The sequence below is a fragment of the Puma concolor genome, chromosome A3 (genome assembly GCF_028749965.1).
Source record: "Puma concolor isolate L17-30 chromosome A3, mPumCon1.1.hap2, whole genome shotgun sequence".
Lineage (NCBI taxonomy): Eukaryota > Metazoa > Chordata > Mammalia > Carnivora > Felidae > Puma > Puma concolor.
In genome coordinates, this window is record NC_141669.1 from 139,760,832 (window position 1) to 139,783,063 (window position 22,232).

Sequence of the window (22,232 nt, forward strand, 5' to 3'; positions counted from 1 at the left end):
GTGGTCAGCGGGGGGCCCAAGCCCTCCCACACGTCCCCCCCAGACCCGAATCCTCTCCCACTCCCACAGACCTGTAGAGGCAGGGGTGCAAAGTGAGTGCCCCCTGCTGAGGGGCCCGCCGCGGGACGTGCACGCCTACGCCCACCTCCTGGCGGGCGTCCTCATTGGCATACTCCACCACCAGGACGTAGCGGCCCGGCTGTGGCACAGCCACCTGAAGCTGAACGTCCACCTGGGAGTGGGGGGAACAGAGGGATCAGAGGCCCCACCGGCAGAACGAGACCCCGTGCACTCCCTGGACACCCCTGGGCACAGCCCTTACAGCCTCCCCCCCCCCCCCCAGGTCTGAGTCTGCACCTGCTGTCCTTGCCCGGGGCACTCCTCCCAAGACACCCCCATGGCCACTTGGCCTCCAACCTCTGCTCACTCCAAGCCTCCCCTGCCTTCCCAAGGCCTCTTGGCCTCAGTGCTGCTGAGTGCTTGCTGCCCGGAGGCCCAGCCTGGGTCTTCAGAGAGAACAAATGACTCTCTGCCTCCTCGCGATAAGCTGGAGGGGTGGGGGGGTGGGGGGGTCAGCGACACCCCATTTACAAATGAGGCTCCAAGGCTGTTCTGACTCCCGACGTCAAACCTGTGGCCTTGCCTGCACCTGTGTGCCGTCACCGCGGCACGGGCCCTCCCTCCCCCAACCTCCAGCCAAGGGCACGCCTTCCCCGGATCTTGACCCTGCCTGCCCCTCTGTGGGGTCCCAGGGACACGCACGTCACTGCCCAGGCAGGCGGCCAGGGGCGGGTGCGAAGGGCTGAGCTGCTCCGTGGGGCACGGCCAGGGCAAGCTGTTGTCACGGCGACACAGGGCCTCGGTTCCTGCAGCTGAGGGGAAGCCATCCAGGGGCAGGTGCGTGTAGAGGAGGCAGCTGGATTGGGAGGAGGGCGGGGGACACAGAATGCCGTCAGCAGGGACACGCAGTGGGCACAGTGAGGGTCAGGCCTCCACCCCCACCAGGCCGGCCCTCACTTCTCCCTGAAGCGCTGCTCAGCAGGCCGGAACGTGCAGGCCTCGGTCACCCGCAGCTGCAGGACGGCCGCCTCGTAGTAGGTGCTGGGTAGAAGGACCACATAGTCCTGGCGGGCGGGGGGAGAGGTAGGTACTAGGGCCCCGTCCGCGGGCCCTGATCCACCCCGCTCAGCCCCCGCCTCACCAGGAGCACCCCCTCAGCCTCCACGAGCAGGGCCCAGGCGCCGGGGTTCAGCACAAAGGGCTCCCCAAAGCCCCTCTGGGGCACGGTGACAAAGGCAGGCTCCGTGCTGGGTGGGAAGGTGACAGGCTGGCTCTGCTCCGTACCTGGGGACGTGGACCGTGAGACTCCTAGTCTCAGCCCACGGGCCACCCCGGGCTGCAGCTCCTCCAGGGCACAGACCGGCCCCCCACCCACACATGGGCCCCCAGTGGGGCTGGAGCAGAAGTGGGAGGGTAGGGGGTGGGGCAGGAGCAGCTGGGGCGGGGCTGGGCAGGGCTGGCGGGGGGGGGGGGGGGGGGGGGGGGCAGCGGAGTGAGCAACAGGGCTGGGGTGGGGCAGGCAGCGGGGCTGGGGTGGGGCAGGCAGCGGGGCTGGGGCGGGGCGGGCAGCGGGACAGGCGGCGAGAGGCCCCCAGGCACTCACAGTTGGTGCAGGTGGCAAACTTGCCCTCCTCCTGCACAGAGACTCGCCCGCTCACACTGCTGGGCCCGCGGTTGACGAACCGGAAGACGAGCCGGAAGAGGTCGGGGGAGGTCACGTTCAGCCTCACCACGATCCTGGGCTGGGGGGAACGAGGGCACGGAGAGTCGGGGTCGCCCCACCCTGGCCATTCCCAGCCTGGTCCCCCCCCCCCGACCCCGTCTGCCGGCTGCAGTGAGGACTCGACGCTGAGACCTGGGCCGGGCAGCTCCCCACCCACCTGGATGGGCGACATTTGCGCGTAGCCCCTCCAGCCGAAGCTCTCGAACTCGAGGGGGTTGAAGCCGAAGCGCGCGGTGCGGCCCTCGGGCGTGGCTGCCTCCTCCAGCTCCAGGCGTAGGTCATGTAGGTCAGGGAGGTAGTGGTCCCGCGCCGGCCTGGCCACGACAGGGGCGGTCAAGGGCAGTCCCCCGGGGCCCCTACCGGACGAGCTGCCTCTCCGGCCCCCTGCCCTCCAGCCCCCGGGGTGGGGCACCCACTCGGCACAGGTGAGGCCCTGGGTGTTGGGGCGGCACCGGCAGGCGCCCGTCCGCGAGTCACAGCCCTGTCCCAGCGCACCGCCAACGTCACACCGGCAGCCTGCGATGGGAGGGAGCCAAGTCAGTGCTGCCCACCCCCAGCCGGCCTTGGCGCTTTTCCCACACGGGGCCCGGGCCCCTGGGGCTCGGTCTACCATCTGCAGAGAGCAACGGGGCCACAAAGTCCACTCCCACGACCCACAGGGGTCGCCTGGGGCTCCGGACAGTGATGAGACCCTGGGGCCGACTAGTGACTTCTGCCAGGGGCACAGGAGAGAGAGGGCGGCCCCCGTGCCCAGCACAGGCCTGGCCAGGCTTTCGGAGGCTGCCCGACAAGTGCCCGCACGACAGCCAGGCCCTCCCCGCGGGACGCAGTCACTCACTGCGGCAGCCAAAGTAGTCAGCTCGGTCCAGCCCGAAGAAGCCGTCCCGGCACGCTGCGCAGGCCTGGCCACACACGTGAGGCTTGCAGGAGCACTGGCCGTCGCCCTGTGGCCGGGCGAAAAGGTGAGACCGAGCAGGGAGGGTCGGGATGCGCCTGCCCCACAGCCCCCAGGCACCTCGGCCCCCAGACTCACCGGCCGGCATTCGGCGACTCCACCCAGCGTGCCCCGGGGATCACAGCTGCAGCCTAGGGGAGAGGCAGAGCGGGCCTGGACCCTGCGGGGCTAGCACTCGCCTCCCTACACCGCTCCCGTGCCCCAGAGCCTCCCCAACACTCCGACACCCACCCACCCCCAGACTCACGGGTGCAGCCCTCGGGGTTGCTGGGACTCAGCCCCCAGAACCCGGGTTTACAGCGATCGCAGCTCGGCCCCTCCACATGAGCCCGGCACGTGCAAGGGGCCTGTGCCTGGGAGAAGATGAGACTGAGGGTCGGAATGGGTCCCTGCCCTTCTACCCGAAACCCTTGGCCCTGGAGCCCCGACCCTGCCCCATCTCGGGCATGTCCCTGGGATGCAGACTGAGGACCAGCCAAGGGAACAAACGGGCCCTGAGGTTGCCAAGGCGACAGGGCAGCAGGGGAAGCGACGGTCTCCCTGGAGGTGACAGGCTGAACTCCACTGAGGGCTGACCTGGGCTCACCTCAGGACGAGTGTGATCGGCCGGGGCCAGGCCGGCAGGGTGGCAGGACCCGGCTGTGGGGAGACACGGGCTCTGGTCACTTCTCAGTCACTGACTCAGGGCCGAGGGCTTCCCCGGGCCCGGCCAGGACCCACGGCTCCGTGGGAGCCAGCACACGTGCCTCCCACTCATGTGAACAGGCGTGCAAACACGTGCAGGGTGCCTCTGTGCTCTGGTTCCCTCGGCTACAAAGACACGTGCCCTCCCCTGCCACAGGGAACATGCAAACGTGTGAACACACGCTGTAGGCGCACAGAGCACGTGAACACGGTGAGGGAGCACGCGCTTCCAAGAACAATCACGTGAAAACGTGTGCGCGCACTCACGAGGCCCACAGACGCACATACGTGGCACGCGGGCCCCGACGTGAGCACAGTGCGTGAACGGCCACACGAACGCACGCGTGAACACACACAGCGCGTGGACGGGCGTGGGCACGCAGGAACGAAGGGGCAACTGCACGGACCACGCACCCGCGCCGGCCTCACCTTCACAGGAGGGGAAGTTGTAGGCGCCGGGCACGCAGGCGTCACATCGCAGCCCCGTCACGTGGGGCCGGCAGCTGCACTGCCCGCTGCGGGGGTCACAGGCCACGTGCAGGGAGCCCTCGGCGGAGCAGCGGCAGGCTGGGTGAGAAAGGCAGGGTGTGGGCGGGCAGGAGGGACGTGGCCGCCCACCCTCCCCCCGCGAGGACACTCACGGGCACAGTGGGGGAAGCCGTGGAAGCCGGGGCTGCATTCCTGGCAGGTAGCGCCCGTGTAGCCGGGGCGACAGAGGCACACGCCCCCTGCCCCGCAGAGCTGGTCCAGGGCACCCCGGGGGTCGCAGGTGCAGGCTGCAGGTGACACGGGGTTAGGCCCGGGGCGCCTGCGGGTGGCCCTCCCGCTCCACCCGGGGCCCCGCCCTGGCCCTCCGCTCACCGTGGCAGTCGGGGTAGCCATGGTGGCCCGGGCTGCAGCGGTCACAGTGAGGGCCGTCGAACCCTGGCCGGCACGGGCAGCGGCCGGCCTCATCACAGCCCTCCGGCAGGGTCCCCACGGGGCTGCAGCCACACACTATAGAGGGAAGGAGCACATGGGGGCCCCCTGAGCCAGGCAGGCCACACCCTGGGCCCCACACACCCCCGCGCCCGCTGGGGTGGCCTCGCTCACGCTGGCAGAGAGGAAAGTGGAAGTATCCCGGGGCACAGCGGTCACACGCGGCCCCCTCGAAGCCCTCCCGGCACACGCAGTGGCCCGAGTCAGGGTCGCAGTCCCCATTCACCACTCCGGGGCTGGAACACCGGCAGGCTGCAGGGAGGGGTGGCCACACTCAGTCAGAGAGGGCGCAGGCTCCGGGGGCCCGCACGAGGACAGACACGGGGCCACACTCACGCTGGCAGCTCGGGCCGTAGAACCCCGGGGCACAGAGCTCGCAGTGGACGCCCTGGAAGGCGGGTTTGCACACGCAGCGTCCCACCCGCGGGTCCTTCCGGCAGGCGTTGCCCTGGGTCCCGGCGGCGCTGCAGTCACAGTCTGGGGGGTGAGAGGGGAGTCTCAGGCGCCTCGCAGACCCCACCCCTCCCCGCCGGAAAACCTCTTCTCTCAGCAAACTCTCCTTACGCCTCATGCGCTCATACAAGAACGAAAGGACAAAAATCCCAAGAAGGCAAAGCCCACGTTTCTGGAAAACTGCAAGCAAGGAGATCAGGACGGCTGTAGTCCGGGTAAGTAGTCGTCGCTGACACAGCTAAGTCAACCGCAGGCATTCGCCCCACCAGAGAAAACGTACAAACAAAATCATAGAGAACGCTGTAGTCTTTATAAGTAACTCTGTGGGTTGGAGAGAAGGAAGAAAAGTGAGCCAAACGTCTCAACTTACGTCTGAGAAAAGGTCGTAAATACTATTTAATTTTTGTCGCTTGTAGAAGATAATAGTTTGATACTTGTCAGAAATGGAAGGGTGACCCCGGGCCAGATGAGGAGACAAAAACGGAGCTTGTGACCCCCGAGAAGGAAACACAAACCGTGCAAAACCAAAACACGTTCTGTTGCCCAATCTGGCCAAACGCGGGAAGGAAAGACCCCGCGGGAGGAGAGGGGACACAGCCAAGAGCAGCAGCCCCGACCGAGGCCACGTCCCTGCCGGCCACGTCTCCTTTCACGAGATAAAGCTCAGAGGCCTCCGTTCGGCTCCTGAATAAAGCCAAGGGCCACTGGCACAGTGCAGTCGCAGCAACAGCCTGCCCTAGACGCGTTCCCGTGAATCAAAACCACCCCTGGTTGAGACCCAATGCTGCACATCTTGCTGTAACTAAGACAGAATGAAAATAAGAAGTTCAAGAAGTGATTCAAACAGCAACAAAAGAAAGTAAAAAAAAACCAAAATACCGTGTGATCTCACTTATACGTGGAATCTAGAACAGAAACAAAAAACCAAGCTCACAGATACGGAGAACACGATGGCGGCTGCCGGGCCAGGGGTGGGAGAAAGGTGTGAAGGTGTCCAAAGGCATAAGCTTCCAGGTGTGAAAATGACAAAGCTGTGGGGCTGTGATGTGCAGTTCACTGTGCTGGATGGCATATTGGAAATTTGCTAAAAGATCTGAAAAGGTCTCATCATGAGGAAAAAGTAATTCTGTAATTGTGTAGTGACAAGACGCTAAGCACGCTTACCGTGGTCATCGTTTCGCAATATGTGCAAATATCAAACGAAGACGTTGTCCACCTGAAACTCCCCGGATGTTGAACATTAACTACACTTCAATTTTTTTTTAAAAAGAAGTAGAAGGAACGAAAGATTTTAATTCAAGGTTTTCAATATTAGGAAACAAAATCTCTCCCCCAAACTACAAAGAAAAAAACTCCAGCAGGTCTCATAGGTGGAATCTTAAGCTGTGTTTTGGAAACGCCAATAAATTAAGCAAACTTCCAGGAGAGGAAGAAAGGAAAAGAAAGAAAATGAAAACAGACAATGAGAGAAACGAAAGGGAAGGTAGAAATCATGACAGACCGCTGTGTGTGGCTCTATACCACTACGTTTTAAAATCCAGGGGCACCTGGGTGGCTCAGTTGGTTAAGCATCCAACTCTTGATTTCGGCTCAGGTCTATACTGACAGTGCTGATCGTGCTTGGGATTCTCTTTCTGTCTCTCTCTGCCCCTCCCCTGCTCACAGTCTGTCTCTCTCAAAAAAAAATAAACTTAAAACATCTTTAATAAAAAACAAAACAAAACCAAATGACATAAGCAATTTGCTAAGAAATATAAATGACCAGAATGGACTTAGGCTGAGGCAGGAAATCAACAGATACAAAACCACGGGAGGAACAAGAACCACAGTCGAAGACTTCCAGTAAACAACAGGTGTCAGGGCCCGTGCTCTCAGAAGCCCTATCAAACTTTTAAGAAATGGGTAATTCCCGTGATATTTAAACCGCCCAAGCGAGGGTCATTTCCCAAGTATTTTACAAAATGAATTACAAAATGAAAACAAGATGGCACACACACCAGAGAAAAACACCAAGAAAACCCTCAACCGGTCTCCCCGACAGATACAGACACAAAGGTCTGCGTTAGGAAAGACACAATAGGGGCGCCTGGGTGACTCAGTCGGGTCAAGCGTCCGACTTCGGCTCAGGTCATGATCTCACACTCTGTGAGTTCGAGCCCCGCGTCGGGCTCTGTGCTGACAGCTCGGAGCCTGGAGACGGCTTTGGATTCTGTCTCCCTCTCTCTCTGCCCTTCCCCTGTCTCACGCTCTCTCTCGATAATAAATAAACGTTAAAAAAAAATTTAGGAAAGACACAACGGAATTCCTTGGACAAGGAGCAGACTGCCCTGAATACCCCACCAGCATGGCCTTCATGGAGCACCAACCCTGGGCCACAGGGACCGGAGGGCTTTTGGGAGTTATGCTGGGGCTCAGCAAACTGTAGTCCAAGGGCTTGGCTCCCCTGCCTGCTTTGCAAATAAAGCTTTATTGGAACACAGCCAGGCCCATTCACGTTCACACAGTCCACACCGCTTTCCAGCTATGGCACACGACAGCGGGGTTCACGAGTCACGAAAGGACACCTGGCCCTCAAAATCAAAGGCAGGCCCTGTCTGGTCCTTTCTGGAAGAAGTCTGTTGACCGCTGTTTATGCCACTGACGAAGAACAGACATTTAAATGTAAAGAAGGGACCGTCAAAGACCAAGCGACACAAGAATAAGTGAGTTTAGGGCGCACCACCTCCATACGACTGAGTCAGAGGCAAGAAGTGTCGACAGAACCACCGGAGGGTTGAAACGGCAGCACAGGAGAGAAGAGTCCCCAAGACACAAGGCAGAGGACCCTGCCGGTGGAGACACCGGCATGTGAGCCACACATCATTTGCTGAGCGTGCAGAGAGCTCAGCCCCGCCAGCAACGTGGATGCCGTTACGGAAGAAAAACGCCTGCCCATCAGACTGGGACACACCATCTGCTGAAAGGCGCGCCTGATTCCAGAAAGACAAGGGGGAGGCAATCTCTGACAGGTGAGTGTCCTGCCAGCTGGGCTGACGGTCGCAAGCAGCTTGTGTCGCTGCGGTGATGCCCTGAGCGGCCGCTGATGCCGCTAACGTGACCGCACCGGACACTATTTCGTTTCAGAGAGCGGTTTGGCAACCTGCAGCCAAAAATGTCCCCGAACATGCATGTCTAGTGACTCAGAACCTTCTAGGAAATCGTTCTGCAGAAATGATTGAGAATTCATGGAAAGTTTTAGCTACAGGGATGTTTATCGTAGCATTTTTTTTTTTAATTGGAAAGAACCTAAATTTCTAACAATTGGGAGTGAAGTAAACGCTACATCTGTTGGGATGACACGGAACACGGAGGGACACGTCTGCAGGACCACAGCGGCCACAGCGGGTGGAAACACAGTTACAAAGCTCATGTACACGTGGCTGTCTGCAGAAGTGTGCAGGCACACAGAGAGGTCCTGGCTGTAGGAAGAGGGCTTATTTGTAAACGGCGCAATCTCGGTTATCTTTTTTTTTCTGCTTTATACTTACCCATCCTTCTGGAAAGTTTTGTTGTTTTTTTTTTTTTTTTTTTTTTAGCACGAATATGCATTATTTGCATAAAAATACAAGAACCAAAGGGCACCCGGGTGGCTCGGTCAGTTAAGTGTCTGACCTCTGATTCCATCTCAGGTCACAATCTCACAGTTCGTGGGTTCAAGTCCCAGGTCAGGCTCTGAGCACTGACCACGTGGAGCCTGCTTGGATCCTCTCCCCCTCTCTCTGCCCCTCCTCTGCTCCACTCTGTCTCTCAAAATAAACTTAAAAAATACACAAGAACCAAAAGTAAGGTGAGCACAGTGAACCCCCACTCCCGTGGGGTCCTTCACGGGGCTCCCCCCGCCCCACTGCTCTAGCGGAGCCCAGGGCAGGACAGGGACCTCGGGCGACACTTACTCACGATCTGTCCGGCTGGCAGCACCTGTTCCCCGGTGTGGTTGGGGGAGGAGGACGCTGCTGAGGGAGGACACGCTGCGGGTCAGCCAGGTCGGCTCAGCACCACTGGCCACGCAGGCAGGACCAGAGACTCCACCCTGGGTCCCCCCACCTCCCAGGGCTCTGGGGACCGAGCCCTGGTCCCCCCCGCCCCCCTCCCCACGCAGACGCAGCCCGTGCTTCCTCACGGTAGCAGCGCGGGAAGCCGGCGAAGCCCTCGGCACACGCGTCGCAGCGCTCCCCGGTGAAGTTGGGCCGGCAGTAGCAGCGGCCGGTCAGATCTTCGCACGTCCCGTCCGTGAAGTCCGACTCGCAGTTGCAGCCTGGACGGGGCCGAGGCGTCGTGAGACGGCAGGCCCGGGGCCACTGGGCCGGCCCCGGGGAAGCCGGGCGAGACCCCGGCCGGGCCTCCCACGGCGGAGCGGGGACCCCAGCGGAGCAAGGGGCCGGAGACCCCGGACGCCCCCGCCCCCGGAAGGCCCCACCCGGGCCAACCCCACTCACGGCGGCAAGCGTGGGGAGAGTCAAGGGGCTGGTCCGGGGCACGGAAGAAGCCGGGCAGGCAGCGTTCACAGTTGATGCCGGTCGTGTGATGCTGGGGTGGCGGATACGGGGCCCCTGAGCCCGGGCGTGCTCCCCCGCCCCCCGCCCTGGGTGAGCAGACTGCGTGGGGCCCTGCGCACAGCCCCCTACAGCCCCGCCCACGCCCTAGTTCCCATCACGCCCCCATCCCACCTGGCAGTCGATGCACACGCCCCCGCCCTGGTACGCGCCGTCCAGGTTCTGGCTGGCGTTGCGCCGGTCCACCTCCGGGTCGTAGAAGCAGTCGTGGGCGTGGCCGTGGCAGTTGCAGGCTGGAGAGAAGGGGCGTGGCTGTTCACAGGCCCTCCCTGACCCCCTCTCGCGGGAACCCCCAGGGCATACCTCACAGAACACGGGTGACCCCGGGTGTGGCCCGGCTGGGGTGGGGGTGGGGGGGAGCCCGCCACGTGGCCAGAGCACGCCGACGGAAAAGGCGTGTGAGCACGTGTGTGTGCACACGCAGGCACGTGCAGGGCACTCACACTGGCACTCGTTGGCGCTTTCGGTGGTTGCCGGCTTCCACGGCTGCTGGTTGAAGCCTGGGCAGCAGCGGTCACAGGAGCCCCCACATGTGTTGTGCTGACAGGCACACTGAAGCCTGTGGGGGACACGTGAGACAGGAGGGGCCCCACCATGGACCCAAAGGGACACGAGGAGAAAGATGGCAGGGGCTGTGCACAGCCCCCACGGAGGATGGGAGGAGGGCCCAGGATGCGTGTCAGGGCGGCTGGGACAGGGCACTCAGTGGCCAGTGTAGGTGGCCCCTGCCTTCAGGTCAGCCTGGAGCCCCGGGTCCTTCTTGATGGAGCTAAGCCCTCCTCCCTGTGGCCGGGCCCTCAGGCCGAGCCCACAGCCTCCCTGGGCCAGCTCCAAGGCCCAGGTCTCACTCAGCAGTATGAACTCAGCCAGATACCCCCAGGCATCCAGGGCGCCGCCCCAGGGGCAAGTGGCCAGGAACTGCTTCCTCTTCCAGCGGGGGTGGACACCAGACGGCTGGAAGCCTGCCTGCTGTGCTGGAGAGCAGCTCCTGTTGGCTCAGTGGTCAGGGGGACAGCTGGCCGCAGCTGAGGACTGAGTTTGCAGAACACCCATGCCCAAGCCCCACCCGACACACACCTCCGTCACTCAACCGAGGCGGGGGCAGGAACCACAGCTCGGGGCTGCTGACTCTGGTCCCGGGCCAGCACCGCAGCTGCAGGCACTGTGCGTGTCCTGAGCAGGACCTCAGAAGCTGGTCCACGGAGACCCAGGCCTCAGATCACACGGATCCAGCCCCTCCCCCCAGAGTGTCTGCAGGGCCTTGGGAATCAACACTGCTCGCCCTCAGGGCCAGGGGACGTCTGGGAAGCCTCCGTGGAAGAGGAAGCAGGAGTGGCTGCCACAGAGAGGTGGCCCCAGGAAGCCGGTCTGTCTCCACCCCAGCTCTGAGGGTCCGTAACGTAGAGTCCACACCTGTTGTTTGGTTCTTCCATGGTCTACACGGTCAGGGCACCAAAAATTAATGTAAAAAGTGGTACTGGGCTAGTGATACCCTGGGTGTTTGGCAAAGGCCCTCACAAAACTACTCTGGAGTGATCGTTCCCAGGCTGGGGCCCAGCAGCGACACAACACGCAGCCAACACAGCAGATCAGCAGGACACGACCCCAGCAACTTGGGGGCAAATGGGAAGAAACCAAAAACACAAACGTTTAAAGTTACAACCAAAGGAACCTAAAACAAAACTGCAACGCTATGAAAACCAGGCAGGTGTAGCCAAAGAACCAATCAGAACTTCTATAAACAAAAAATTCAATCACCAAAATTCCAGATAATGGACAGGCTACTCTCAGCTGGAGGTTCAGTGACCTAAACTAATCACCTAAAGGCAGCTCAGAAAACTGATAGGGAAGCACAGGTGAAGTCCGGAGACAGAAGGAAACCGTAAGAAGTTCCCGTCTATGGAAGAGAATTCGGGAAAAAGGAAAGAGGTGTCAGGGGCAAGGTCAGAGCCGATGGCCAGGAATGGTCCCGAACCAACAAAAACACTCTCTCAGATTCAGAAAGCATGAGTTTGAGCAAGAGAAGACAGAACCACTCCTTGACACCAGAGATATTCTGCAGAGAAGGTCACAGAACCATCCAGAAGGGGCAGACAAACAGAGGGGCAACAGTGCATGTGACAGTGACTCTCCCACCCACTGAGGACACCAAGTGACAGCGAAATGCTTTCTCTGAAGTGTGAGAGACACAGCCATCAACCAGAATTCTAGTCGGCCAAGCTACCCCCCCCCACCCAAGAGCGGGGACAGAACAGCCACAGACAACAGCCGTCATCACAGACCACACATTCCCGTTGGATGGAAGCACCATGCACGGGGTCAGAGCTCTTGGGCGCTGTGTCATCAGGGCCACAGAGCAGCTGGTTACGCTTCGATCTGGTCACGTATGCCCGACGCTAAGCAAGGGTCTCACCGCTACAGTGAACAGCACGGCCACCGGCCGAATGTCTGCGTCCCCCCAGAACTCACGCACGGAACCTAGCGGCCAAGGTGACAGTACTGGGAGGTGGGGCCTTCGGGGGGTGATTAGGTCTTGAGGGTGGAGCCCCCGTTAGTGGGATTAGTGTCCTTATGAAAGGACCTCCATCACCCCCCCGTCATGTGAAGACACACCAAGAACCAGGAAGTGGGCCGTCGTGGCCTCCAGAACAGTGAGAAGTGTGTTTCTGTTGTTGATAAGCCACGTGTCTATGGTATCTCGTCACAGCGACCCAGGCGACTGACACAGTGACACAGCAACAGAAAGAAAACGTGTAACTTCCAAATCAAAGGAAAGCAGGAGAGTGAGTGAGGGGTTCTGAACAGAGCCAGGCGGGTAGTGGTGGTGGTGACGGAGATGGGGGAGAGGGTGCAGGGGGCTTGGAGATAGTGGTGATGGTGGTGGTGCAGGTGGAGAAGGAGGAGGTGCGGGTGCTCCAGGTAGAGGAGGAGGAGGTGCGGGTACTCCAGGTGGAAGAAGAGGAGGAGGTGCAGGTGCTCCAGGTGGAGGAGGAGGAGGAGGTGCAGGTGCTCCAGGTGAAGGAGGAGGAGGAGGTGAGAGTGCTCCAGGTGGAGGAGGAGGAGGTGTGGGTACTCCAGGTGGAGGAGGAGGAGTGAGGGTATTCCAGGTGGAAAGGAGGAGGAAGTGCAGGTGCTGCAGGTGAAGGAGGAGGTGAGGGTGCTCCAGGTGGAGGAGGAGGAGGAGTGAGGGTGTTCCAGGTGGAGGAGGAGGAGGTGTAGGTGTTCCAGGTGGAGGTGGAGGAGGTGCGGGTGCTCCAGATGGAGGAGGAGGAAGTGCGGGTGCTCCAGGTGAAGGAGGAGGAGGAGGTGTGGGTGCTCCAGGTGAAGGAGGAGGTGAGGGTGCTCCAGGTGGAGGAGGTGGGGATGGTGCAGGCCAAGGCGGGGGAGGAGGCAGAGACCCACGGGAGATGGTGGGTCGGGGGCTGTAAGGGGCAGAGCCCCCCCCGGAGGAGGGCAGAGGTGTGGGAGATGGGAACAGGGAGAGCAGGGCAAGCTGGAGCTCTGGGACGTGGCATGGGGGGGGTCGGCGTCTGTGGTCTGGGGCAGCCGCCCCGTGGGCACCACCCCTCGTGCCCCACAGGGTGAGTTGAGCCCCGTCCACACCCGTGTGCAGGTGAGTCAGAGCAGATACCGACGCCTTCCCGGCAGGCAAGGGCAGGCCTGCGTCTCCTCTGAGGCCGGTCTGGCGCCCAGCAGGCGCCTCTGCCAGCTGGCACGTGTTCCCACTTGGCTTGGCACCCGATCTCCCAGAGCAACTAGCGGGGCCCGAGCTCAGCAGCCGACGCTGCCGGCCAAGGCCCTAGTCGGGGCCACAGGGCCTCAGGACGGGCCGGATGGGTCCGGAGGGCCACCGGGAGGCGGGCAGCCAGCCTGCGTCCTCCGGCCAGGTGAACGTACCCTTCCCTCCTCAGACCCATCGGCCGTATCTGAGGAGGCCTGGGGCTCGCCGCTCATGAGGCCACGAACGGGGTGACCTCCCCTGCTGTCCGGGCTTCATCTGCCCCCCCCCATAAGTGGGGGTGTGGACAATGGCCTGCAGAGAGCACAGTGCAGGCCCCCACCCCAAATGCATGAGGTGGGGGCTGCAGGATTTCAAGGCCAGGGAAGCGGCAGGGGCGGCCTGCTAGCTCCCCGTAGCGGGCAGGGGTCTCCACGGGCACCCCCATCCAGACTCGGCTACATCTCTTGGCACCTCTGTCCGCCCCAGACCCGCCTGGCCCTGCAGCATCAGCCCCGCAGGGACCCCACACTGGGTACAGGTTCGCACGTTCCGGTCTCCCCAGAACAGATGCTCCTGGGCCCGTGCCTGTGGTGGGGGACGAGGTCAGGCACGGGGACAGCAGAGCAGGTATTATTTGTGTCCCGAGGGAAGGGAGGGGACTAGAGAACAAGGACGTGCAGTGTCAGGCATGTCCCCACGCCCGCCCGACTCCCCTGCTGGGGTGGGAGAAGCAGCCAGCCCGGAGGGCCGGACAAGAACCCCCTCGCTGCCGGCCTCTGGGCAGACGGGTGCGAGCCAGGCCCAGGGCCCCCCGGGGAGCCGCACGCACGCTGCCCCCTGCTTCGCCGCGCATGTGAGCAAACCGAGGCCGTGGGACGGCAGCCAGGGCGCGTCATCCGGGACGCGGCGGGCAGCGGCACCGGGTCTCCAAGCCCCGGAGCTGGGAAGGGGATGAGGACTGGCGGGGAGAGGCGGGCCTCACCTGAAGGGGTCCGTGGGGTCTTGGGCGTCACAGACGTCCGCGTGGCCATGGCAGACGCAGCGGCCACCGATGCTGATGTCCTTGATGCTATAATAATACTGCACCCGCGGGCGGTGAGCGCCACGGCCCACCCACACCAGCCCCAGCCCGGCCAGACCGCCCCTGGGGCCCACCGGTCGGCGTCTCACCCGGCGGGTGACGGTGGGGTCCCGCAGCGCCTTGCCCATGAGGTGGCCCAGCAGCGTGTTTGTGCGCAGGAAGCGCAGACGGATGTTGGTAGCTTTGGTGAAGTCACGCAGCAGGGGTGAGTAGGAGAAGTTCATGGCCCCCGGGCGCCCGTTCACCAGGGAGACCACAATCTGCACACAGGGCAAAGGGTCAGGCCAGGGTGTGGGCCGCCTCCACCAGACCAGCAGGGACCGGCCACCGTGCTGCCCCAGAGCCCACCTCGCCGTTCTCCAGGGGCACGATCCGGGAGTACTCGGTGGAGCAAACGACGTGGTCGTCCCGCGTGATGCGCTCCAGCGTCTGTGGCCCGAACCGCTCAAAGCAGTCCCTCTTGGAGGCTGTGTGTGGGAACCGGGCGGGAAGGTGAGGGCGCGGGGCCCCAGCGGCACTCCCCGACACTGCTGCGCCTCGAGGGGCCGCCCCGCCGGCCCCACAGGGAGTTGCTGAAGGAGCGAGGCACCTGCTGAGAAGGGAGCTGCCCCAGGAGGGTGTGGCCCTCGCCACGCCGGCCTCTCTCTGCAGAGAACAAGTACCCGCCCCCCCCCCCCCCCCCCCCGCAGTGGCCCTCCTCATCCCGTGCTTGGGGGACCATTCCCAACTGCCCTGTGGAGGACTCCCCGCCCTCACTCTCGCCCCCGGAGTTCTGAGGGACCCGTGGCCCAGGCCCACCCAGCAGGAGCGTCCCCATCAACGTGGCCGGTCACGGTGGTGCTGGACAGGTGCGCCAGGGAGACGTCAGGGCTCCTGACCGGCTCCCCTTGTTGCTCCTGGAGCTGCTGGGCCACGAAGCCGGTCTCGTGAGGGCCAAGATGTGGCACCAGAGATCCTGGCAGCACCAGCGCCTGGACCCAGCCCGGGCCCACGTCAGGGAAAGGAACTGCTGAACACGCACCTGCACTTGGGACCTCACGCCCGACGGCCCTGATGCGCGGAAGCCGGGCGTGAGGGCAGGCCTGGCACTCGGGGCCCCTGAGAGAGCACGGGGATGGCGGCCCACCCCAGGGGACGCCCCTGGCCAGCCCCGGCCGGGAGACTCACAGGCGAAGAACTGCCACGGCTGGTAGGTGTGGCCGAAGTCCGTGGACCGCTCCAGCACCCAGAGGTCCGGTCTCGGCGAGTTGGCGAACTTGATGAGCACATAGGCCACGTGGAAAACCTGCGGGAGGGTGAGGTGTTGACGCCCCCAGGCCCCCTCCCCTCAGCTCAGGGCCTGGACGGCCACCCCACCCCGTAAGGGGGGGCTCTCTTTTCCCACGCTGGACGTCTGTGGGCTTGGCCCACGAGGGCCAGCCGGCTCGGGGCACAGCCCCTTGGCTCAGGCCTGTGGCTGCCGAGGCCCATGCCGGGGACACAGAGACTGAGGGTGGGAACCCCCATTTCTGACATCTCCCCTCCTGGGCCTGGGGTGCCTCCCTCCACCTCTGCCCCAGCGGCACATGGGTCAGGCTCAGAGTCTGCAGGCAGGCCTGGGGGCCGGGGTAGAAGGGGCACAGGGGCAGTCTGTCCACAGTGCCCAGGCAGCGAGGCTGGCCGGCCAAGTCAGGTGCTCATTCCACTGTCCCCAAGGCTCTGGTGGCCGGCCTGGGCAGGTGGCCAGACAGTAGCCCCAGCTCCCAAATGAGCCTGGCCTCCTCAAACAGCCAGCAGCTCCCGGAACGGGGCCCCTCTCCAGCCTCACCCCGGTCACCCCCATGGCACTCTCAGAGCTGACTCAGGACCAGCTCCCTCTCCCACTGACCGGCCCACGGCCCCAGAGGCCCCGACGGCAGGTCCCTGTGCTCATCAGGAGACCCCAGTGGGGCAGAGGGGCTGGACCATAAGCCCTCTCAGATCTGGGCCAAGGAAGCCTCGCCAGCCCAGGAGCTGGTACTTCACAGGGCCCGGGGCACGTCAGGGCGGCACCCAGCCCGGGAAGGGCAAAGCTGTTCCCGCAGAGGCACCTAGAATCCCTCAAGCGCCGGCAGGCAGCACAGGGGCACCTCTCCTGCTCTGCCCCAGCACAACCTCATTCCAGGGAGGTATGCCTCTCACCTCTTCCTCACCGGAGGACAGCATCCCTGGATGTCCCTAAATGTCTTGTGCCTCCAGGGGCTTGGTGGGGTCCCTCCTCTGTCGACTGCTTCCCCGGCCCTGCAGCCTAGCAGGTGTTAGCCTTGATCCCCCAGCCCCATCCGACACGGGATCCACAGGGCAATCGGGACACCTCCTCGGGGAAGCCCTCCTGACTGCAGTCCACCCATGCTGGCTCCAGAGCCCCCGGTATGCAGACACATAGGGCGAGGTAATGAAGGAGCCCCTTTCAAGAGGCAGCGCCCCACGGAGGCTGGAGGACCCTTACAGGTTGTGGACCCAGCTCCTTGGGGGTGCGGCGCATGGCAGGGGGTCCCCACATCAGCATCCAGAGCCCCCAACTCTGGGCCACAGTTCCCAGGAAAGGGCTCTGGTTCACTGAGAACAGCCAGGAGGCTCAGGCACCTGCCCGGCCGTGGCCTGGATGACAAGGCTGGGCCACCGAGACCCCTGAGAGGCAAGGGTGGCTGAGGATGCCCACCCTCGCACACCAGCCGGGCGTGACTGCCCCGCCCCTGCACACACGCTTCTGGGGGGGTGGTGTCCCCGCACCCACCCGGCCTCAGCCTCCCCTATGTGCTGACGGGATGGGGGAGGGACAGTGTTTTCCAGGCCTCGAAGCTCTGAGGGCCAGTGAGCGCCTCCCCCTCCCCCAGCCCTCTGCCCCGCCGCTAAGGGAACAACAAAGCCGGCAGGGCCACTGTGCAGGCTCTGCCCGTGCAGGGTGTGTTTGGGCTCCAAGGAGACATGGGCAGGGCGGGCAGTGGGACTCGGACGGCCCCTAATCTGCACAGGGAAGGCTGGGCACTCAGGAGGGGCGGGGGGTCCCACACAAGAGCAGAGTGTGCAGACAGGCCGCGTGGGGCGCCCACATCCCCACCCCCGCCGCACTCCCAGGGCCCCCCCAGGTAGGCAGTGGACGGCGCACCAGCCTCAGAGGTGACGTCACCCATCAGGCCCCCCACCGTGCCCTCAACAGGGCCCCGCCAGCGCCTGTTGCCCCGGAACAGAGCACTGGGGCCCCACGACGAGGCAGGGGCCACTTCAAGGCTGCCCAAGGCCCACAGTCAACCCCCATCAACTGAGGCCGCTGTGGTGATCCTGTGAGGGAAGGTGGGCACGGGCCGCTAAGGATGGGGGGAGGGGGACGGGAAAGTCCCAGGCCCCTGGGACACACCCGTTCCGAGTCCTGTCATTCCCAGAAGGCCTGGAGTTTTCAGAGACAGGCCCAGCTGAAGCCAAGAGCCACCTTTCCCTGGGGAGGGGGGTGGGGGCGCGGGCTTCTTCACCCACAGCCGGGCTCTGAGGTCATCGTCCGTTCAGTGCCGCCCGCGGGGGAGGGGCTGAGTCTCTGGGGCACAGACCCCACACCCAGACTGACACCTTGGCCAGCCCTCAGGCACTCCAGGAAGCCCCGGGGACCTCAAATGGCCCCTACTGCAGGAGGGGTCTTTGTGAGGGAGGAGGGGGGCATGGCAGGTGGAGGGGGGGCCCTGGGTGTATGTAAGGTGCCCACAGGCTGCTCTTGGGTGGGGGCGGCAGCTCGGCCCCCAGCAGAGGCCCCGAGGAAATGAAAGGTTCCCGCCAAGCCCCCTGGGACCCACCCCCGCCTTTCCCTGAGCGAGGCCACCAGGCTGCGCCCTCCGCTGGCCGGCTCTGTCCCTCCCCCAGGTCGGCGGCCGGTCGCATTTTTCCCAGCTGAGGGCACTTGCACAAATATTGATTCGAACGCACGGAGCAGGCGGGACGAGGGCAGCACGGAAACTTCCACCCCGTGCGCAGCGCCCCAGACGCGAGCAAGACCCCTGCCTCCGTCTGTTTGCCACCTCGTCACCAGCCTGTCACCCAGGGGGCCCCAGACAGCTGTGCCCACGGCCCCAGGCTGGAGGGGACGTAGCCGTGCACCCAGCCTTCCCCATCTGTCCCCAACCGGTTCCGGCTGCCAGGACCGCACAGCTGCCCTGGATGTGACCTGGGAGCAGGAGCAGACCCCTGGCCTCCCTGGACACGGCCCTCCCCCCGCCCACCCGCCTGCGGGGCTCCGCTGCCAGCTGGGGCTGACCTTTCCCGCTGCCGCGAAGTTCTGTGCAAAAGGAAAAAAATGTCTTTTAAAGCGAGAGCCAAACAAAAGCCTCCGAGTTATTTTTAAAAATCTGGCTATTCCGGGGCAGGCACGTCTCCAGGACGGCAGCCAGACCTGCCTCTCGGCCGCCGCACCCCCCGGCCCCCACGCCCTCCTGACCCGGGAGGGCACGTGCCCCGGTGGTGACCACTGCCTGAGGGGGGCTGGGGCCAGGACAGGAGGCCTAGAGACCGCGGTGGCTGTGCGTCCCCTCCCTGGACACAGCACAGTCGGAAGACAACCATGGCAAAGGTGCGGGTCAGGGCGCGGTGTCTCTCCAAAAGCTCCGAACGGGAAGACACCACCTGTCCCTGGAGGTGGCGGGGAGGGTGCACAGGGCACCCGGTGCCCAACACATGCTCGGTGCCAAGGCAGCGGTGGGGGGAGGGGAATGTGCAGGGGCCAGGGCTGGGGTCCGGACAACATAGGGAGGGACTCCAGACCCCACCAGGGGCCCCTGACACCCCCAGGGATGGGAGGGGGGCAGAGGGTGACAGCTGGTCAGCCACCTCTTCGGTTAAAGCGCCCATATCACTAAAGGCAGGGCCACGGCTGGAACATGGGAGTGCGAGGTGCTCACGGCCAGCGTGGCCACCTCCGTCGCGGCTCATCTCGGAGCTGGAAAGACCCAGGCCGGCCCTCACGTCCCTGTGTGGCGTGGGCCCGGCTGGGCCTGGCTGGGACCAAGCCCGATAACTCATCTAGAAACCAGTACCAGGGTCCATGGGGGGGCGGGGGGGGAAGCCCAGCCCCCTCCTCCCCTGCTGGGCTGGGCGGTGTGAATCACCCCTCAGTGTGTGACTCAGCCCTGGCCCTGAAGGAAGCAAGGCCCCAGGCCGATGCCTGGGACATTCCCGGGATGGGCCAGGGTCCCAAACTGTGGCCCGGTGGAGGCAGGAAGTCCCTCCTAGACCAGGCGTCCGGGCTAGCTCCCTGACCTCCTGGATCCCCCCACCTTCAGGGCCCAGCACCCCCGGGTCTGCACCCCTCTAAGCAGGGACCCCATCTGGAAACATCCATGACGATCAATGCCGCGGCACGGGCCGGCGAGGCTGGGCCGGGCGTGTCTACCCAAGCCCCCAGCTGGGTAAATAAGCATGGCCGTCCACACAGCGGGAACAGGGAGCCTGAAAACAGGCTACACGTGGACCAGTTCCAGGAGAGGCAAGGACTGGAAAGCCACTGTCGGGACGGAGGCAGGACACGGAAACGGAGGATACGCAGAGGCGTCAGGGCCTCAACACGGCTGGTCAGGGCACCCGGTGGGCAGAGCGGCACGGGGAGACTTTCAGGGAACGGGGGGCGTGGAAGGGCCTCCGACAGGTGTGTAGGAGCCCAACGGCTAGAATGGAGTGTCCCACGTGGGTCGGCACCCCGACAGAGCTCGGCCCCGGGGGTGTTCAGAGACCCCAACCACCGAGGCCTTGAAGGAGGGTTTCGGGCCCAGCCCCAGCCCAAAGCTCACTGCCCCCCGTCCCCTCCTCCCTGCAGCCTGGCCCAGGTCAGGCCAGATGGTCAATCCCGAGCCACAGGAAGTAGAGTTTATCCTGGCGGGGGGGTGCCCAAACCTAAACAGTTTAGTCTCGGTGAGTGGGGCTGCTAGTCACCGATGCATGGGGTTTGTTTACAGACAGAAAACAGGAGGCTTTGGGGGCCATCGGGGCCTGGGAGGGGAGGCCTGTGAGGTGGCAGGGAGGTGTGTGTGCCTTGTGCTGGGTGGCTCGTGTGAGCATGGTGGCCCCTCTGGCCCTGTGTCCTCTGAGTAAAGGGTCTCGCTCATTCTCGGGAGAGGGGGGATGTCTACGCCAGGGATGCCACCAGGACCCCCTCACTGTCCTCCCCCAGGGAGCCCAGCTCAAGGGGCCATGTCCGGACCAGCCCCCGCACCTGTCCTGGCTGCTGGGCTCCGTAACCAGAGCCCGGCCACCAGCCTCAGTCATACTTCCTGCCACTTCCCTTGAACAACCCCGATGACACTCCCAGGGTGCTGGCCGCATGGCCGAGTGCCCAGCTGGGCCAGAAAGCCAGGCCAGCAGGCACCCGGGGACCAGGAGGCCTGCCAGGGGAGCCCCGAGCCGGCCGGCCTCTGAGGGCATTCTGCCCAGAACCGGGGCTGGCAGGGCAGAGCCACACGGGGGACCCCAACAGCTAAAGCAGCCAGTGGGTTCTGGGGCCCAAAGTCCACAGGGAGGTGCTCTTGTCCCCACTCTAGAGGAGGGAACAGCCCAGGAGGCACAGAGGCCACGTGGCCCAGCTGGGACCAAGCCCGACAACTCATCTAGAAACCAGTACCAGGGTCCTGGTCCGTCCACACTGGCTCAGTTTCCCCAAGGGCCCACGGGGGGCTCACCCACCAGTGGCTACCAGCTGTGCCAAGGCTTTGTTCCTCGGCACCCTCATCGGGTGGGGGGTGGCTGCTGGCGCCCTGTCTCCCCACTGTCCCCCGCGGAGGGCAGACTCCTCACCCTGGCCTCACACCCTGATGCTGGCCCCGGTCCCTCTGTACCGTGACCTGGCCATACCTCGCAGGGCTGGGACAAAGGGCTGACCTGCCCCTGCCACAGGGCAAGAACGCAGCTGGGAGGGGATGAGCTGGGGAGTTGGTGGCAGTGGGCAGGTAAGGGAGAGCACCACTGAGGGGAGCCCCTCCTCCGTGGCCAGGCCCCAGGGGGTGTCTGGAAAGGGAGGGGGTCCACCCCACAGCGAGCCCCAGCTATCTGTGCCCAGCTCCTTAAGACCACTGGGCTTGGGGGCACCCGGGTGGCTCAGTCGGTTGAGCATCCGACTTCAGCCCAGGTCATGATCTCATAGTTTGTGGGTTCGAACCCCGTGTCGGGCTCTGTGCTGACAGCTCGGAGCCTGGAGCCTGCTTATTCCGTCTCCCTCTCTCTCTGCCCCTAACCCACTCTCATTCTGTCTCTGTCTCTCTGAAGAAAAATAATAAACATTAAAAAAAAAAACAAGCAAAAAAAAACACCACTGGGCTCAGGGGGAAGGCCGGGACCCCACAGCCGAACCCCTGAAGGGGGCAGGTCATCTGAGCCAGGACCTACCCTGCGGTGCGGGCCTGAGCCAGGGCAGTCAGAACAACACCCACCCTGCCCTGGGGGAAGGGGGAGCCTCAGGCTGGCAGGAGGCTCCCGGGAAGACCCCCAGGCCGGTCACTGGGACCCAGGAAAGTGCCAGCTGTAGAGTCTTCCTGTACCCCTCCGGAGGAGGCCCAGTTCTGAGGCTGGTCAGACCAGCAGCTTGGCTCTCTCAGGTCTGAGGGTTCCCAGCCAAGGTCCACAAGGCGAGCAGGGCAGGGAGCCAAGGCCTGGGCTCCCCATGCCCTTTGCAGCCAGGGCTGGGCTCTCATAGCCTCAGTTTCTCCATCTGCAAAACGGGAAGGAGGAGGGTCCAACGGCTCCCCCTCCACTGTGAGACGGGAAAGACCACACAAGGATGTGAGTGACTCAGAAAAAGAAGGGTCAGGCTCATGAGGCCCCACGGGCCCCACTGCCTCCAGACACACAGACGCTGCAGGGATCAAGCCCCACCAGCCCCGGGCCCACCCACCATGGCTAGGAGCTGTCCTGTGCCCGCCCGCCCCCTTGCCCAGTTCTCCAGAGGCAGGAAGGCCTCCGATGCCCGATGCCAGCTGCCCCCTCCCCCTTCCCAGGGT

The 22,232-nt window shown here is 63.8% G+C and overlaps 2 protein-coding genes across 2 annotated transcripts in view; both read right to left on the reverse strand.

Moving 5' to 3' along the window:
* The window catches only part of LAMA5 (laminin subunit alpha 5), a 50,591-nt gene that overhangs the window by 20,641 nt on the left and 7,718 nt on the right, over positions 1-22,232 (reverse strand). Inside the window, exons 3-27 of the mRNA XM_086702652.1 lie at positions 15,415-15,532; positions 14,596-14,714; positions 14,337-14,507; positions 14,149-14,246; positions 9,889-10,004; positions 9,560-9,678; positions 9,329-9,419; positions 9,013-9,147; positions 8,786-8,845; positions 4,737-4,877; positions 4,515-4,652; positions 4,284-4,418; positions 4,064-4,198; positions 3,852-3,989; positions 3,325-3,377; positions 2,986-3,091; positions 2,817-2,869; positions 2,622-2,727; positions 2,200-2,299; positions 1,941-2,097; positions 1,664-1,802; positions 1,202-1,344; positions 1,018-1,124; positions 763-916; positions 72-232 (exon numbers count right to left, since the gene is read on the reverse strand). Of these exons, the coding sequence (XP_086558778.1) occupies positions 72-232; positions 763-916; positions 1,018-1,124; positions 1,202-1,344; positions 1,664-1,802; positions 1,941-2,097; positions 2,200-2,299; positions 2,622-2,727; positions 2,817-2,869; positions 2,986-3,091; positions 3,325-3,377; positions 3,852-3,989; positions 4,064-4,198; positions 4,284-4,418; positions 4,515-4,652; positions 4,737-4,877; positions 8,786-8,845; positions 9,013-9,147; positions 9,329-9,419; positions 9,560-9,678; positions 9,889-10,004; positions 14,149-14,246; positions 14,337-14,507; positions 14,596-14,714; positions 15,415-15,532 (2,993 nt within the window). The remainder of the gene's footprint in view (positions 1-71; positions 233-762; positions 917-1,017; positions 1,125-1,201; positions 1,345-1,663; positions 1,803-1,940; positions 2,098-2,199; positions 2,300-2,621; positions 2,728-2,816; positions 2,870-2,985; positions 3,092-3,324; positions 3,378-3,851; positions 3,990-4,063; positions 4,199-4,283; positions 4,419-4,514; positions 4,653-4,736; positions 4,878-8,785; positions 8,846-9,012; positions 9,148-9,328; positions 9,420-9,559; positions 9,679-9,888; positions 10,005-14,148; positions 14,247-14,336; positions 14,508-14,595; positions 14,715-15,414; positions 15,533-22,232) is intronic.
* LOC147582865 (uncharacterized) lies at positions 10,011-13,399 on the reverse strand. Its single transcript, XM_086699884.1, has 3 exons — positions 13,343-13,399; positions 12,602-13,244; positions 10,011-12,543 (listed from the first exon to the last, which is right to left on the reverse strand). Exons 1-3 carry the CDS (start codon positions 13,397-13,399, stop codon positions 12,134-12,136), a joined length of 1,110 nt encoding a protein of 369 aa, XP_086556010.1. The 3' UTR covers positions 10,011-12,133.

Coding starts and splice junctions, on each gene's coding strand:
- LOC147582865 (XM_086699884.1), bottom strand. CDS start 13,399: ATGAGCGGCGAGCCCCAGGCCTCCTCAGATACGGCCGATGGGTCTGAG. Junction 13,245..13,342: donor ATGGGTCTGAGGAGGGAAGG/GTACGTTCACCT, acceptor GGCCCCGACTAG/GGCCTTGGCCGGCAGCGTCG. Junction 12,544..12,601: donor CCTCCTCCACCTGGAGCACC/CTCACCTCCTCC, acceptor CACCTGGAATAC/CCTCACTCCTCCTCCTCCAC.